At 52.1% G+C, this 15,561-nt stretch overlaps 1 protein-coding gene across 1 annotated transcript in view; it reads left to right on the forward strand.

The window, feature by feature from the left end:
- The window catches only part of CSMD1 (CUB and Sushi multiple domains 1), a gene marked incomplete at its 5' end in the record, with an annotated part of 729,782 nt that overhangs the window by 257,835 nt on the left and 456,386 nt on the right, over positions 1-15,561 (forward strand). Inside the window, 2 exons of the mRNA XM_079779355.1 lie at positions 4,324-4,518; positions 13,429-13,636. Coding sequence (XP_079635481.1) covers positions 4,324-4,518; positions 13,429-13,636 — 403 coding nt within the window. The remainder of the gene's footprint in view (positions 1-4,323; positions 4,519-13,428; positions 13,637-15,561) is intronic.

Genomic DNA, 15,561 nt, shown 5'->3' on the forward strand with positions numbered 1-15,561 from the left:
CGGACTTGCTGTCGGCCTGTCCTGCACCCACTGGCCAGGATGCCCAGGTGGCTGAGAACAAATGTCAGCTCTCAGCATCTGAAAACCTGACTTGTACCGCGTTCCTGAAAACCACACTGAGATTTGTCTAATCCCTCCCAAAGGTCGGGGGGTGGGGGAGCACAGGGCAAACACCCCCGGACCAACCGGGCTCCGGCGCCCCGTGCCAGGCGCGATTCCACGGTTCCTGTCCTTACGCGCTGGGCACCCTGGAAGGCAGGTGTGCTCACCTGGCTGACCCCCGCCCGGTCCGGGTCCCCTGGAGGCGCCTGAGGAGGTGTCACAGGGCTGTGCTCCGCCAGTGAAACCGGCTTCTGGGCGCCCGACGGTGCATTAGCACCGAATGTCAGTGCTGCGTTCCTTTAGCATCCTTGTCCACTTCCCCTGGAGAGGGCTTGGGTGGGGCGTCCAGCCATCCTGTGAGCAGGCGGGCTAAGGGTTCGGGGCCTGATTAAATCACCTGGTGGTGGCCACGTGCCAAGTCAGAGCATTGGGGAGGGACTTTCGTGGGCGTAATGAGAACAGCAGCCCTCTTTCAAGTTCCAGCCTGGGTGCCGGACGTGGCTCTGAGGTCGAGGGAGGCTGCCAGGACCAGCCGCCTGCCCGGTGCAGACTCCCCGTGCCGGGGAGAGTTCCCCTCCGGCAGGAAGCATCCAGGGCAGGGTGGCGCCTTCTTCCTGCCACGGGCCGGTGGATACTCACAGCATCATCCGCGGGCCACGCCGTTACCCACGGACAGATTAGCCTGCTCTGCCGGGTCAGACCGTCATTACCTCACCCCTCAGGCCTTGGCAGGGCCAGACCGGACCCCGTGATGTCACGGGTCTTATACGGCCCGCGGGCCGGCCGGACGTTCCCCACCCTTGTCCTATGACATGAGTGCAAATTACTCCCAGGAAGGGTCAGAGGGAGTTAAGAGGCGAGTTCCAGTCGACGCCTTAAGTATTTGCTAAACAGGAACGTGTGCCTGTTCCTCTGGAGACATGGGACACTCACTGCCTTCGGGAAAAGCGTTAAAAGTGACTTACAAGGAAACGGGCAGAAACGACAACCGGGTTGGATTTATTTGTTGTAAATGAGCTTTCCAGCCACTGGAGGCTCAGTGTGAGGGAAGCTGACGTGTCTAAGACGCCCGTCTCCACGTAGACCTGGACTCACGTTCCTCTGTGTTTCTCACTGTACGGTGTTTTGATAATTTCTGAAATAAAAGTGCTAATGCTTTTGTAATATTATGTGCATATTTATTTTTTGCAACTGAAAACAAATATTTTAGTGTATCCTCAGCTATTTCTATTTGCTTGATGGCATTGATCACATTAACATGTTATTTATTATTTTTTTCTAGAAATAATTGGTTGAAAATAGAAATCTTCATTTCCTTAGTCATACATTTATCTTTCCGCTACCAAGCACTGACTTTAGACTTTGTGAGTCAGTTTTCAGTCACTTCCCCGTTTGCTGACTTAGTTTGCTTTTTTATAGAATTAAGTTCATTTTTAGCCTGTGAGGCCCTATTTGCATCTTTAACCTAAGGGGGAAAACACGTGACTTAACGTTGTAAGTTGCTACTGATTCATTGTTTCCAAAGTATCGTTTTGTACCACTGTGTGTTTTTAAACGTTTGTCCGAGGCGGGCTGAGGGGCAGGGTCCAGGCGGGGGGTGTCCTAGCGGGCGGTGAGGCAGGGTCCAGGCGTGGGGTGTCCTAGCGGGCTGTGAGGCCGGGTCCAGGAGTGGGGTGTCCATAGCGGGCTGTGAGGCCAGGCCCAGGAGTGGGGTGTCCTAGCGGGCTGTGAGGCAGGGTCCAGGAGTGGGGTGTCCTAGCGGGCTGTGAGGCAGGGTCCAGGCGGGGGGTGACCTAGCGGGCTGTGAGGCAGGGTCCAGGCGGGGGGTGTCCTAGCGGGCTGTGAGTCCGGGTCCAGGCGGGGGGTGTCCTAGCGGGCTGGGAGGCAGGGTCCAGGTGTGGGGTGTCCTAGCGGGCTGGGAGGCAGGGTCCAGGCGTGGGGTGTCCTAGCGGGCTGAGAGGCCGGGTCCAGGCGGGGGGTGACCTAGCGGGCTGTGAGGCAGGGTCCAGGCGGGGGGTGACCTAGCGGGCTGTGAGGCAGGGTCCAGGCGGGGGGTGTCCTAGCGGGCTGTGTGTCCAGGTTTATTCTGACGACGCCTGGCGTGGGGAACATGGTGTGGACACGTACAGCGGTGCCGCCCTGAGGAGGGGAATCCCTGCCCCCGATGAGAAGAATGCAGCCCTTGGAAAAGGGAAGGTTGTTCACCTGCGTGTTCCCGGGCTAGGACGGAAAGCACCCACGGGTCCCGCCCTCCGCCTCTCTCCTGCCCTGTCAGAGGCGAACACCTGGCCTCTGGGACCCTGAGCCCGAAGGCCCTGCTGAGCCTACACTCCTCCAGGCAGAACCGGAAGCCCTCCTCCCGGAGAGACCCGGGGTCCGAGGCCAAAGCACTTCAAGGTGCTGTCAACAGCCTGTTTAGAGCCTCATGGACTTAGCAATAGGGACTGTGATAGTGAGCAATGAGTGTCCTTTTTGTAAGAGAAGCAAAGATGATTGCAGAATGGGGACGGCCAACCCTTTTCATCTCAGGGCACACAGACTGAGGCCTGGAATTCTGGGGCACACAGGAAAATGCATTCTGTTTTTTTGCCGATCTGACAAAAACAAAATCGGTTTTATTTTGATTCGCTCACACCAGACGGCTATTGTGTGGGCTGTTTTCATCTTTTATTTGACTGTCGAAGGGAAAGGAGGTCGGTGCCCCTGACTAGAGAGTCAGGTGCTGCATGTTTTAAAACGTCTTGCCGCACACTGGCTGAAAAATCCCTTTTCTAGACCAAAATTAACTATTTTCCATTATGTCTCAAACAGTTGTTTTGTTTTGTTTTCACTGTTTTCGGAAACTATTATTTTTTTAACTAAAATTGAATACACTTTGCTATGTAAATAGTGATTTTATAAACATATCAATTATATTAAGTATTTAAAAGGTAGTATTTTTTTCTTAGTGTTTCTACATAGCTTACTTTGTTCATATTAAATGTTATAATAAAATAATTTCAGAAATACTGACATTCCCTTTCATTCAGTGAACAAGATCTATTTCTTAACGTATAAAAGGACAAAACTAAAAATGTCACTCTGTTATGCCTACCTGCCAGCCTGTGCTCTGTGCCCAGCAGCACAGTTGGGTGTGGATATGAAATAACGGCCCCGGCCGGGGAGCTCAGGTGGTTAGAGTGTCCTCTCCACAAGCCAGACTTGTGGTTCTCGCTCCGGTCAGGGCGCGTACCAGGAGCGACCAGTGAAGGCATACGTACGGGGAACAGCAGATCAGTGTTCCTGGCTCTCTCCCTCTCTCCCCCAAATCAATAATACTTTAAAAGAAGATGAAACAATGCCATGTCACTCACTTAGAAATACTTTTATTGGAAACCGTTCCTTTTGGAACAGGAGGGCCCTTGGCTGATTGCGTGCTACGGGAGGGCCGGGGACTGACGGGCGACAGGCCGACTTCACAGCGGGAGGGCAGACACTGTCTGGTCAGCGCACGGGCGCACGGATGAGGTTGGCGATGATCTCTGGGCGCGATGGCTTCCCCTCGCGGAGGTTCAGGGCCGCTGAGGGAGGCAGAGGATCGTGTAGGCACAGAGGGAGCCGGGCAGGAAGGCACAGCGCCAGGCGCCGGACAGCAGGCAGCGAGTGCAGCACTTGCGTTGTGAAAGCCTGTAGCTACCCCTTTGTGGTGGGTCAGACACGGCGTCCACGCGTGCTAGTGGACCCTAACAGCTGGCTCGAACAAAATAATGGAACAATTTTATTAAAATCCGATAGGTTAATGGATGGTCTTTAATGTTTTAAGTTGCTTGTCCATCAGACATTGATTGGGCATTGATGAGTGGTGTGTACCAGGCAGTGCTGGTCACGGAGTACATTGGCATGAATAGTCATGTATGCTGATCGCTTTGTCAGAAACCCAGGTCCCAGGCGCTCTCCGATTGCTGCCTGTAGGAGAGGGTAGAACCTCGCGATTAGAAAAGTCTAGGACGGACCCTATCTTCCCTCCGAACACAGCGCAGTCTAAAATGTTAACTGAAGCCATCTTTACAGAAGCACTGGATGGCGGGTAGGTCACACGGATGCGTGTCTCTGTCCACGTTCAGGCTGAGAGAGACGGTGGATGTGCTCGCTGTCACACCGCCGGGAGGGGCACGCTTTGAGCCACAGACCGACCTGCGTCCAAGGCCATCCCTCACCTTTCCTTTCCTTTCTCCTCCCCAGTGCTGCCCAGCCACACGTGCGGGAACCCCGGGGACATCCTGAAGGGGGTGCTGCACGGATCCAGATTCAACATCGGAGACAAGATCCGGTACAGCTGCCTGGCCGGCTACGTCCTGGAGGGCCACGCGACGCTCACCTGCATCGTCAGCCCCGGGAGCGGCGCCGCCTGGGACTTCCCGGCCCCGTTCTGCAGAGGTGGGTCCCGGCGCCAGGGGAGGGTCAGGGGCTGGCCTGTCAGCTTCCCGCCGATGACAGAGCACTCGCCTGCTGGCCCTTCCCAGCTCATCCATTCTGCTCCCCAAAGTCACGTTCCGTTACCTAAGAAACGGTGGGTAAAGTCAGTAACACATGTAGCGATGTTCCCTAAATCCCCAGGTCTGCCTTCCTCCTCCTTCTCAGACCCTCTCAACCTCTGCACCGTTTACCACCTCTCCAGGTTGCATTTTCTGAGCTTTAATACACACCTTTATGTCCACAGCGATGTGGTCGTTCCTTTTAAAAATATATACATTTTGCCCTGGCCAGCTTGGCTCAGTGGATAGAGCGTCGGCCTGCGGACTGAAGGGTCCCGGGTTCAATTCCGGCCAAGGACACATGCCTGGGTTGCGGGCTCGATCCCCACTAGGGGGTGTGTGGGAGGCAGCCGATCAATGATTCTTTCTCATCATTGATGTTTCTATCTCTCTCTCCTTCTCCCTTCCTCTCTGAAATCAATAAAGAAATATATTTTAAAAAAATAAATAAAAATAAATAAAAATATATACATTTTTATTGATTTCAGAGAGGAAGGGAGAGAGGGAGAGAGAGAAACATCAATGATGAGAGAGCACCATGGATTGGCTGCCTCCTGCATGCCCCGCACTAGGGATTGAGCCCGCCACCTGGGCATGTGCCCTGACCAGGGATTGAACCGTGACCTCCTGGTTCACAGGTTGACACTCAACCCCTGAGCCACGCTGGCTGGGAAATACATCCTTCTTCATATTTTTCTCATTAAAAATGACAGATAGCCCCAAAAATTAAATGTAAGGGCTCTTCAGCACTCAGAGTGAAGCCGCGTCCCTCAAGGGCCATCGCAGGACTGGCCGTGAGGGGAGAGTCACTGTCGTGAGCCCGAGACGCTGGGCCCCGTGTGTAACGTTCATGTCACTGACCAGGAGCCCTGGGGAAGAGCGGCTTTGATTCGTGACCTTGCACTTTACTAAGAACCGCTCACCTGACGTTTTCAAAAATAAAAGCATTGCTAACCTTGGTCAACGAAGGCCTGGGAAGGCGCTAACTGCTTTCTTAAATCACATCTTCTGGTTCTCACAGGGCCACTGAAATAATAAACATTGACGCTCATTTCTCAGGTGAAGAAACACTATATTAGCACTTAAAGGTTCCAGAGGTCTGTGAATTAAGGCTCAAGTCCATGTCTGACTTTTTAATACTTTGCTTTTCAATTACGGCTGACATTCAATATATTATTCTGTATTAGTTTCAGGGGTACAGCAGGGTGGTTAGACAATCTTGTACCGTAAGGGTGTTGCCCTGCTCCCCACCTCTTTACACCACACACAAGGGCGCACTCAGAACGGGTTAACGTCGTGCATGTAAGACTGGAAACCGAGAAGTTCCTGGAAGGAAACAGAGGCGGTAAAATCTCGGACATTTCTCGTCGCAGTATTTGTTCCGATCTGTCTCCTCGGGCAAGGGAAAAAAAATAAACAAATGGGACTACATCCAACTCACAGGTGTTTGCACAGCAAAGGAAACATCAACACCGGGAAAAGACAGCCCTCCGAGTGGGAGGACATTCACCAGCGACACATTGGTAAGGGGCTGACACCCGGTATTCATGGAGAATGCGGACAAGGTCACCCCAGAGAAGGTCACCCCAGAGAAGCAGACAGCCCAAGTGCACAGTGGGGGGCCCCAGAGCAGAGCTTTGCCATCCCTGAGGGACCCTGCTCGCTCGCAGGCCAGCACAGCCTGGCTGTTGGGGACGGTAGGACGGGACTGGTTTCATCAATATCTGGTTTTTATATATGTTGTTATTGATTTCAGAGAGGAAGAAAGAGGGAGAGAGAGAGAGAAACATCAGTGATGAGAGAGAGTCATCATTGGGCAGCACTTTATTTTTAAAAAAATATATTTTATTGATTTTTTATAGAGAGGAAGGGAGAGGGATGGAGATCTAGAAACATCAATGAGAGAGAAACATTGATCAGCTGCCTCCTGCACACTCCCTGCTGGGTATGTGCCTGCAACCAAGGTACATGCCCTTGACCGGAATCGAACCCGGGACCCTTCAGTCCGCAGGCCGACGCTCTATCCACCGAGCCACACCGGTTAGGGCGGGCAGCACTTTATGTAGTGGAGGTCCCTGTGTGGGGTGTGTATGAACCTAACATACCTTGTTTATACTTCTCTGCCCCGAATTCAAAATTCATAGCAATACTCAGAGTTTGCGGACAGGGGTCTAATTCTGTGGCTGCGAGGGGTGAACAAGTTCATGCAAATCCTGGCAAAACGGAGAAAGGGCTGTGAGCAGGCGGCCTCGGCGTTAGCTGGCAGGCGCTCTCCGGGAGGAAGGGGTGAGGTGAGGAGCAGAGGGGACCAGCGGGGAGGGTTTAGGGAGAAAGAACAAACATCCGGGAAGTGGGTGCCTGGCCGTGTGTTCCAGTTCCAGGACCGAGCCCCTGGGCGACGGAGGCAGAATGTTGACCGCTTGGGAGGACTTCCTGGATCCCCTCTTCAGGAGACACGGGGTTTCCACGGGGAAAGGGCAGGGGACACCGCGGACGTGGTTGTGATGTGGGACGTGCTGCTGGTGGTTGCCCTTGAGTGTCGGGGACCTCGTGGAGGGTTTCAGGAGCTCAGGAGGGGGAGGGGTTGACACCTGAGATGTGCGATCTTTGAGGGGGTGGGGGGGCGACCCAGGGAATGCAGGAGACCTAGGGGACCAGTGCTTCTCACAGAGACTTCAGGAAGCGGGGAGAGTGTCAGCGCCCCATGGTCTCGGCACACGTGTGGTGGTGAGCCCACCAGAGGAGCAGCCATGGAGATGGCGGGGGAGGGGGTGGCCCATGTCTCGGGGTCCCTCTGAGCCCAGCCCCTGGAGCAGTGGCAGCCTGACCCCACCCCGGCTCTTTGCCACCCTCTCCTCCCTCGGAGCAGCACCCGCTCCTGGTGCAAACACTGTTTAGACCCAGGAAGGAGAGTCTTACCCGAAGCGGCAAAACCTTTAAACCCTGTGATGAAAAATGCGTATCAATAATCTATTCAATAAGCTATCATTGCGTGATCACTGCATGCCAAGTGGTTGGAAACAGTAATAGCTATTTTGATCACCTACCATTTGCCTGCCTAGTTCTAAGGGTTCTGCCCGTATCAGTTCACCTCACACCAACCCTGGGCATCGATACCTGCATTCTCGCCAGGTACAGAGAAGCAAACCGAGGCGCAGGAAGGGGCCGGAAGCTGGTTACACGCAGAGGGTGACTCGTTCAAACCCAGACAGTCTGGCTTCTGGGTTTTCACTGACTCCGATATTCCACGCAGCCTAGAGGGGGTCAGGGCGTTAGACAGTACCTCCCCGGTTAGAAAAGGAGTGTGATGAGTGTGTGTCTGTGTGTGTGCGCGTGTGTGCATGTGTGTGCATGTGTGTGTGTGCGTGTGTGTCTGTGTGTGCATGTGTGTCTCTGTGTGCATGTGTGTGCGTGTGTGCATGTGTGTGCATGTGTGTGTGCATGTGTGTGCGTGTGTGCATGTGTGTGTGCATGTGTGCATGTGTGTGTTTCTTTCCTGGGTACCTTCCCATACAGTCGTTAACCCTGCGAGAGACTGCATCTGTTGTCCATCCTCCGTGGGGCAGGTTTAACACACTCACACAGGAAGCTCCCGAAGCCATGTGGAAACCCTGGGGTGGCTGTGTGATTCAGACACATCATACTTTAATGATTTACAGCTTATTAAACATTTAGTTGGTTTCATTTTTCCTTATGATAAATGTGCAAAGGGTGTCTCTAAATAATGTTTTATTCTGAATTTTGTATTATGCCCTCAAGTTATATTCCTAGCAACGTTTCTACCCAGGCAAGGCCTGTGATACTTTCAGAGTTTAGAATAAAGCTTCTAAGAGTTCTGAGGTTCCTCGGGAGAAATGGTGAGCCGTGATTTCCGCTGATATTTAAAATATTCCCCCACTTACAGGAATCAGTAGGTCCAAACGCATCTTTTATTAAAAACCTTATCTTCTTGGATTAACAAGATGACCTTCACACTCTTTTTTAGCTGTAGAATCTTTTTCTCCAAATGCAAGATTTTGTGAAAACTCAGGATAGGAAACCGAGTTAAAGAAATAATGGCTCTGAGGGAAATCGGGTGTCAGAGCCAAAGCCCACCCACTTGGCAACCTCCAGCTCCTTCCCTCAAAAGTCCTAGGTGCACAATTTTTAAAACGCTGAAGTGACTCAGTACGGATCTTCATCATCTCGTTGAAAAATATTTGTTGTGTGCTAATTCTCATGGGTGCACGGCAGCTTGACCTAACTTCACTTTCTTTCTGCATAATGTGTAAAAAATATGGGGTGGGGGAGATTCTAAATAGCATTAATTAGGCCCCCCCCAATTTTTCAGCTTTCAAATAAAAACATATAGCAAAATTAATATAAAAGTAATGGTTTTGATACATTTTAGTTGCTTATTAACAGGTATGGGTTAAAAAGAGCTTACATTATATTAATACTAGAGCCCCTGTGCATGGATTCGTGCACTGGTGGGGGGCGTGGCCTGCAGGGATCTGCCGCTCATCCTGGTCAGCCTAGCGGCGCTCCCACTGTGGGAGCACACTGACCACCTGGGGGCAGCGCCTACATTGAGCTTCTGCCCCCTGGTGGTCAGTGTGTGTCATAGCGACTGGTTGATGGGTCGTTTTGCCATTGGGTCGCTGGGCCTTTATTATATAGGATAACTGTATTATTTAAATATTAGCCAGTATTGGTTTATTTTTAATAGTTACTTATTTGTTTTTATACATTTTACTTTTTATATGTTATTTCTGAGTTTACATGCTTAACTGTGGAATTAGAAATAATTCTTCCAGGCTCAGCCCGTGTGGCTCAGTGGTTGAGTATCAACTCAGGTACCAGGTCACAGGTTTGATTCCTGCCAGGGCACATGCCAGGGTTGTGGGCTCCATCCCCAGTGGGGGGCGTGCAGGAGGCAGCTGACCCATGATTCTCTCTCATCATGGATGTTTCTATCTCTCTTTCCCTCTCCCTTCCTCTCTGAAATCAATGAAAATATATTTAAAAAAAAATAATAATTCTTCCGGGTGCCAGGAAGCTGGCTCATAATCTCATTTTCTTAATGTTTTCCTTTGATTACTTTGCTTTCTCTGCCTGCCTGACTTTATCTCTTTTAGAAATTTCCCTGCTGCTCTGCTGAATGTAAAGGAAAATTCCCAGGTGGCAGCTTAGCTACTTGTTGGAACAAACAAAGCCACACACAGGGGCCCTCTAACCCCTGGGGATTGCTACAAGGACCCCACTTCTTTCTCCACAATTAGCTTTTGTCTGACATATTGCTCCACGTCTTGCTGCAGTTTTTCTAGAATATTCTTTTTTAAACCTTGTATTTGAAGATGCCTCTGTATTTCCATGACTCAGTTGACTTACTTTCTGACGTCTTCCCTTAGAAATGGTATAGTTTGATGCCATGCACAGGCCCAGAAATGTATTTTGTTAAAATCCCACTTCGAACACTAAGGGTGCGGAATAGAGGCTGGTTGCAGGCGATGTAACTATGGGAAAGCTGCCGGCACCCACCCAGAGAGGAAAAGCGAAACGGGAGGAAAGGCGCTGGGTCCAGGCTGCTTCCAGGTGGAGGGCACACGCGCACGGCCGAGTCCCTGAAGCGTACGGTCCGGGACTTGGCACGCCGTGAACCGCTGAGGAGCAAAGCCACGTGAGGGGACGGTGACGAAAAGTGGTGCCTGTTTGTCCATGGGGGCCCGAGAAGGCGGCCCAGGAGGATGACTTATGCAGACGCCAAGGGCAGCAGGCAGGCCGTGGGCAGCGTGAGGAGGGCAAAGGCCCTGGGGCAGCAACATACAGGCGCTGGTCCCAGAGGCAGGTGGCCCCACAGCGCAGGGGAGGGAGGAGAGGGGACAGAGTGAGGTGGGGGGGGCAGGGGCCCCAAGCACAGGGGAGGGAGGGAGAGGGGACAGAGTGAGGTGGGGGGGCAGGGCCCCCACAGCGCAGGGGAGGGAGGAGAGGGGACAGAGTGAAGTGGGGGGCAGGGGCCCCACAGCGCAGGGGAAGTAGAGGAGGGGACAGAGTGAGGTCGGGGGGCAGGGGCGCTGGGGAGGCAGGCGGGGGTCCGCACACAGCGCATGCCTCAGGGCGTGGCCACCGTTGACTTCCGTCTCAGGGGTGACCTGGGAAGTTGAACAGTTTGGGACAGAAAATTTTAAGATTCAAGTTCAATTTTAAAAGATCAATGTTGCTGATGTAAGTGGACATAGCATAGAGGAAGGATGAAAGCAAGGATATTCGTTAGTTTTAGGTGCCCATGTGGTGTGTTGTGTGCTTGCGTGTGCACACGTGTGTGTGTGTGTGTGTGTGTGTGTGTGTGTGAACAGTGTAAGGTCTGTGGCTCTGATTTTCCTACTTCTAGCTAATAAGCTCCCATTTTCAAAAGCTTATATGTCTTTTTTTAGTAGAGCATTTGTTTTTAGTACAATATTTATGAATAATTGGAATAAAATGTTTAATAAAAACATGTTACTATATTTTGGTATTATTAGTTTTTACAAAATGAGTGAAGTCAGGGTGGTGAAAACACATCTCAGAAACTATAAAGTTATGAATTTCAAAATATAATGTATAATAATAAAAGCGTAATACGCAAGTCGATCAAACGGCCAAACATCAGAATAACCATCTGGATGAACTTCCGGACGAAGCTGGGGCTGTGAGGGCTGAGACAGCTATGGTTGCGAGGGCCTACTCTTGCACAAATTCCATGCATCAGGCCTCTAGTTTGTCTTATAAAAGAGTTACATATATCAAATCCACTTTCCACACAAATGGGATTAAAGGTATATTAAATAAAAACAACCACAATGAATCTATTATATCTATACTGACTTTTAGGTTTTTCTAAAGAGATAAAAATATTTTAATGTAGAAAATTTAATAGTTGTTTCCTAATGAACTTCATTTATCTGGGCTTCTTCTTTATGGGGAATTGTGTAATGTCTGTCAGAAATGAAACCATTTCCAAAGGCTACTGCAGTAACTCACCCCTTTAATTAAGTTATTGAACATAAACAGGTTATTTAAGGGGAAACGCCATGTACGTCTCTCTCTGTTTTAATACATTTACATAAGCCCAATACCTAATAAATTATTAACCTGGACTCAGAGAAAGAGGAGTGCTGGCATGTTCATCCGGCGCAGGCCTCCTGTCCCGAAGGCTCTGGGTAAACCACCCCGGGAGCCGGGATGGCACTGCCTAGTTACCGTCATTGAGGTCAGCGGTGCTCAGCCGGGACCGTGTGCCGGGAGGATGGCAGGGTCCGGGGCATCGGTCAGCACGCGGTGGGCGTATTTTTGGCTGTTAGTGGGCAGAGGCGGGGATGCTGTGGAACTTCCCACACTGCACGGGCAGCCTCCCTCATGGAGAATTACAGGCCCCACAGGTCAGAGGTCAAAGGTGAGAAGCCAGGATCTCAGAGTCATCTGTTAATGATCATCTGTTAATGTAGGGGGAGTGCAGGAGGCAGCCAAGGGGTTCTCTCATCATTGATGTTTCTATCTCTTTCCCTCTCCCTTCCTCCCTGAAATCAATAAAACATGAAAAACATCCCTGGCCGGTTTGGCTCAGTGGATAGAGTGTTGGCCTGTGGACCAAAGGGTCCCGGGTTCGATTCCGGTCAAGGACACGTACCTCGGTTGCAGGTTCCTCCTTGGCCCAGGCCCTGGTCAGAGGCTCATGCAGGAGGCAACCAGTCAATGTTTCTCTCACATCAATGTTTCTATCTGTCCCTCTCTCTTCCACTCTCTCTAAAAACCAAGGGGAAAATATTCTTGGGTGAAGATTAAAACCCAAACAAAAACACGAAAGGAAATAGCTCCTCCTTTTTCAGAGGAGATCTCGGCAGTAGAGGGCAGATTCCCACAGTCTGTGTCCACAGGAAACACGGCCTTGCTCCTGCACACGCCTGGCAGGGGCGGGGCAATGAGATCTGCGAGAATCCCCCAGGTCCTGGGTGTCTCCAAGGCCACGTGATCCCTGGACCTTGGCGCTGTAATGAGCTCGGGTCAGAGGTGTGGAGGCTGGGTCTCCTGGATGGATTCTCAGAGCCTTTAGGTCGGGGGTGGGGAACCTGTTTCCTCCTCCCTCCCTCTCTCCCTCCTCCCTCTCTCCCTCCCTCCCTCCCTCCCTCCCTCTACCCTCTCTCCCTTCTTCCCTCCCTCCCTCCCTCCCACCACTTGGCACCGTATCATTTACATCTTCTATGTGTTTCATCTTTATTGACTTTACTCGGCATTTCCCCAAGATGTAAAATGGGGCATTTCCCCATTTTTACGTTCCACACAGCTGTTTCCTCCTCGGAAACGTTTGATGTGTCCATGTCCCTGTGTGATGCCATCTGATGGTGTCAGCTTATCTGAACTTCAGAACCGCAGGCACCTCCCAGCGCCCTAGGAAGGAGAGGTGGGCGGTGCCCCCCCAAAGCACGGCCTCTGCAATCAGAGCGTCGAAGCGCGAAGGACAGGGCAGGAGCACTCGGGTCTGAAATGCGCCGCTTATCTCCGTCCTCCGGGACCCGGAGAGCATCCTGGGAACCGCTGTCCACCTGCCTGTGACTGTGGCCGGCGGCGGCAGCCCGGGTCTCCGCGATGGCTCCCTCTCCGAGGGTGGCGGTTCCTTGGCAAAGCGATGTGACCCCAGACCCTGTCCCTTTCCTTAGCACTGCATGCGCGGGCCCGCGGAGACCCGCAGGGGGCTCGGTCTCTGGTGAGGAAACGCCGTCCCTGACCCCGAGGCATTGCAGACGCCCTGGTGCCCGAGATCACCCTGAACAGCGTCTTCCCTCCTCTGTCCCTGCAGCCGAGGGAGCCTGCGGGGGGACCCTCCGGGGCACCAGCAGCAGCATCTCCAGCCCCCACTTCCCGTCCGAGTACGAGAACAACGCCGACTGCACGTGGACCGTCCTGGCCGAGCCTGGGGACACCATCGCGCTGGTCTTCACCGACTTCCAGCTGGAGGAGGGCTACGACTTCCTGGAGATCAGCGGGACGGAGGCGCCATCTGTGTGGTGAGTGCGGGAGGGGGCGTCCCATCGCCATACCGGGCTTCCGCGGTGCTGCGCTGGAGTCCATTAGAGGTCGTAGGAGGTCATTGGAGGTGGTTGGAGGTCATTGGAGGTCATTAGAGGTGGTAGGAGGTCATTGGCGGTGGTTGGAGGTCATTGGAGGTGGTTGGAAGTCATGAAAGTGGTTGGAGGTCATTGGAGGTCGCTGGAGGTAGTTGGAGGTAGTTGGAGGTCATTGGAGGTAGTTGGAGGTCATTGGAGGTAGTTGGAGGTCATTGGAGGTCGCTGGAGGTAGTTGGAGGTCATTGGAGGTAGTTGGAGGTCATTGGAGGTAGTTGGAGGTCATTTGAGGTCTCTGGAGGTCGTGGGAGGGCACGTGTGTTCTTTCTCTGCCTTGCTCTTTGGGCTACTAAAACGTCATCTATATCGCGGCTGATTTCAAAGTCTCTAAGATGTCTTTCTAAGATGTGGCATCGGGGACTGGGAGGTCTCTGGGCTCTGGGCGTCACTGGAACTCACTGTGTCCTCATTCTGGACTCTCAGAAAGTCACGCAGAAGACGGCCGAGCGAGGTAAGTTTGGGACTTGACCCAGAGCTGATTCAAATCGATCAGATATTCTAAGACTGTGGACATGCCCTGTCCCTGACCTACTGGCTGCGGGCACACGATTGCAGGATGCACACTTGACTCCTCCCTGGAGATGCTGCACCAAGTCATGTGACCACTGTGGGGGTCATGGGAAAACTGTGTACGTGGATCCAACACGGTGCAGAGTCGGGCCCTGGTGCACCGGGCGCGGCGTCACTGCGCCCAGTCGATGGCGCTGGATGTAGGTTCACGGTGTTGGTTGCAAGAAAGGGCAGCTGGTCTCTGAGTGCAGCTGAAAAGGGAGAAGTTAGAGAACAGATGCTGGAAGGCCTGCAGGGCGTCTTGGTTTAAGTCCTTTGTAGGTTGAACTGCTTCCTTTGTTTTAATTATTTAATTCCTTAGCTTCTTAACAACGGCCCCAGAAATCTAGTCCAGATATTGAAGTAAGAGCTAACTCGGATACATGTACATTCAGATTTAGGCAGAACACATGGGAGGTGGGCGTCGTGTGCGCGGGTGGGAGAGAACGCGGAGTGAGTGGTGCGAATATTCCTATGCATTTAATTTGCATTTCAACACGAAGACCCAAGGACAAAGGCATCAAACCTAAAGCATGTCATCAATTAGCCGCCCGTTTAAACCAATTATTGAAATTGAATTTCACTTTCTTTCCTGAGACCCGTGGCTCAAAGCAGAGGGTTCCCATTCCCGGACACATGATTGCCTTGCGTTCGTTTTGCTGCGCGTATGTTCAATGTCACTTCAGTGAAGAGAAACTGACCACGGCCGGCCTCTGTCATCTTTGCTTCACGTCTTCTGTATCGTGAGGAACAGTGGGGATGGAGCCAGCTGGCCCGTCTATCGATTTCATGATACGACTTTAGCGAAAACCCTCAGAGTGTGCTGATATTATCATGGCTCGCACTGTGCCTCACATCAGTCAGTGGATTCTGAGCTGAGAACTGAATGTCCGAGATAATCCTCCAGGTTCTGCCGCAAACAAACCTTCTGACCTTGGACAAACCACTCGACTGTCTACTCAGCAAAGGGCGTCCTGCGTGACCGTGTAAATGAATCCATCTGCCCCTGCTGGTGCCTGGTCTCTGTCAGACACTGTGGAAATTCCGTGATGCCATGCTCTCTCGGCTGTAACATCACATGGTTCTGGTTTCAGGACATCATGCGATGCACAGCACGGGTGCCTGGTCCTCAGAGCAATGTGGTTAGTGGGGAGAAGGCCTTGGTTATGAGGAAATCCTTGCTGGGCACACGTCCGGCTGGGGAGGGAGGGAAATGGGTGATGTGTTGGACCACGGGCTGAGCATCCGTGATCAGGAAA

The sequence above is a fragment of the Cnephaeus nilssonii genome (assembly GCF_951640355.1).
Source record: "Cnephaeus nilssonii genome assembly, chromosome: 8".
Classification (NCBI taxonomy): domain Eukaryota; kingdom Metazoa; phylum Chordata; class Mammalia; order Chiroptera; family Vespertilionidae; genus Cnephaeus; species Cnephaeus nilssonii.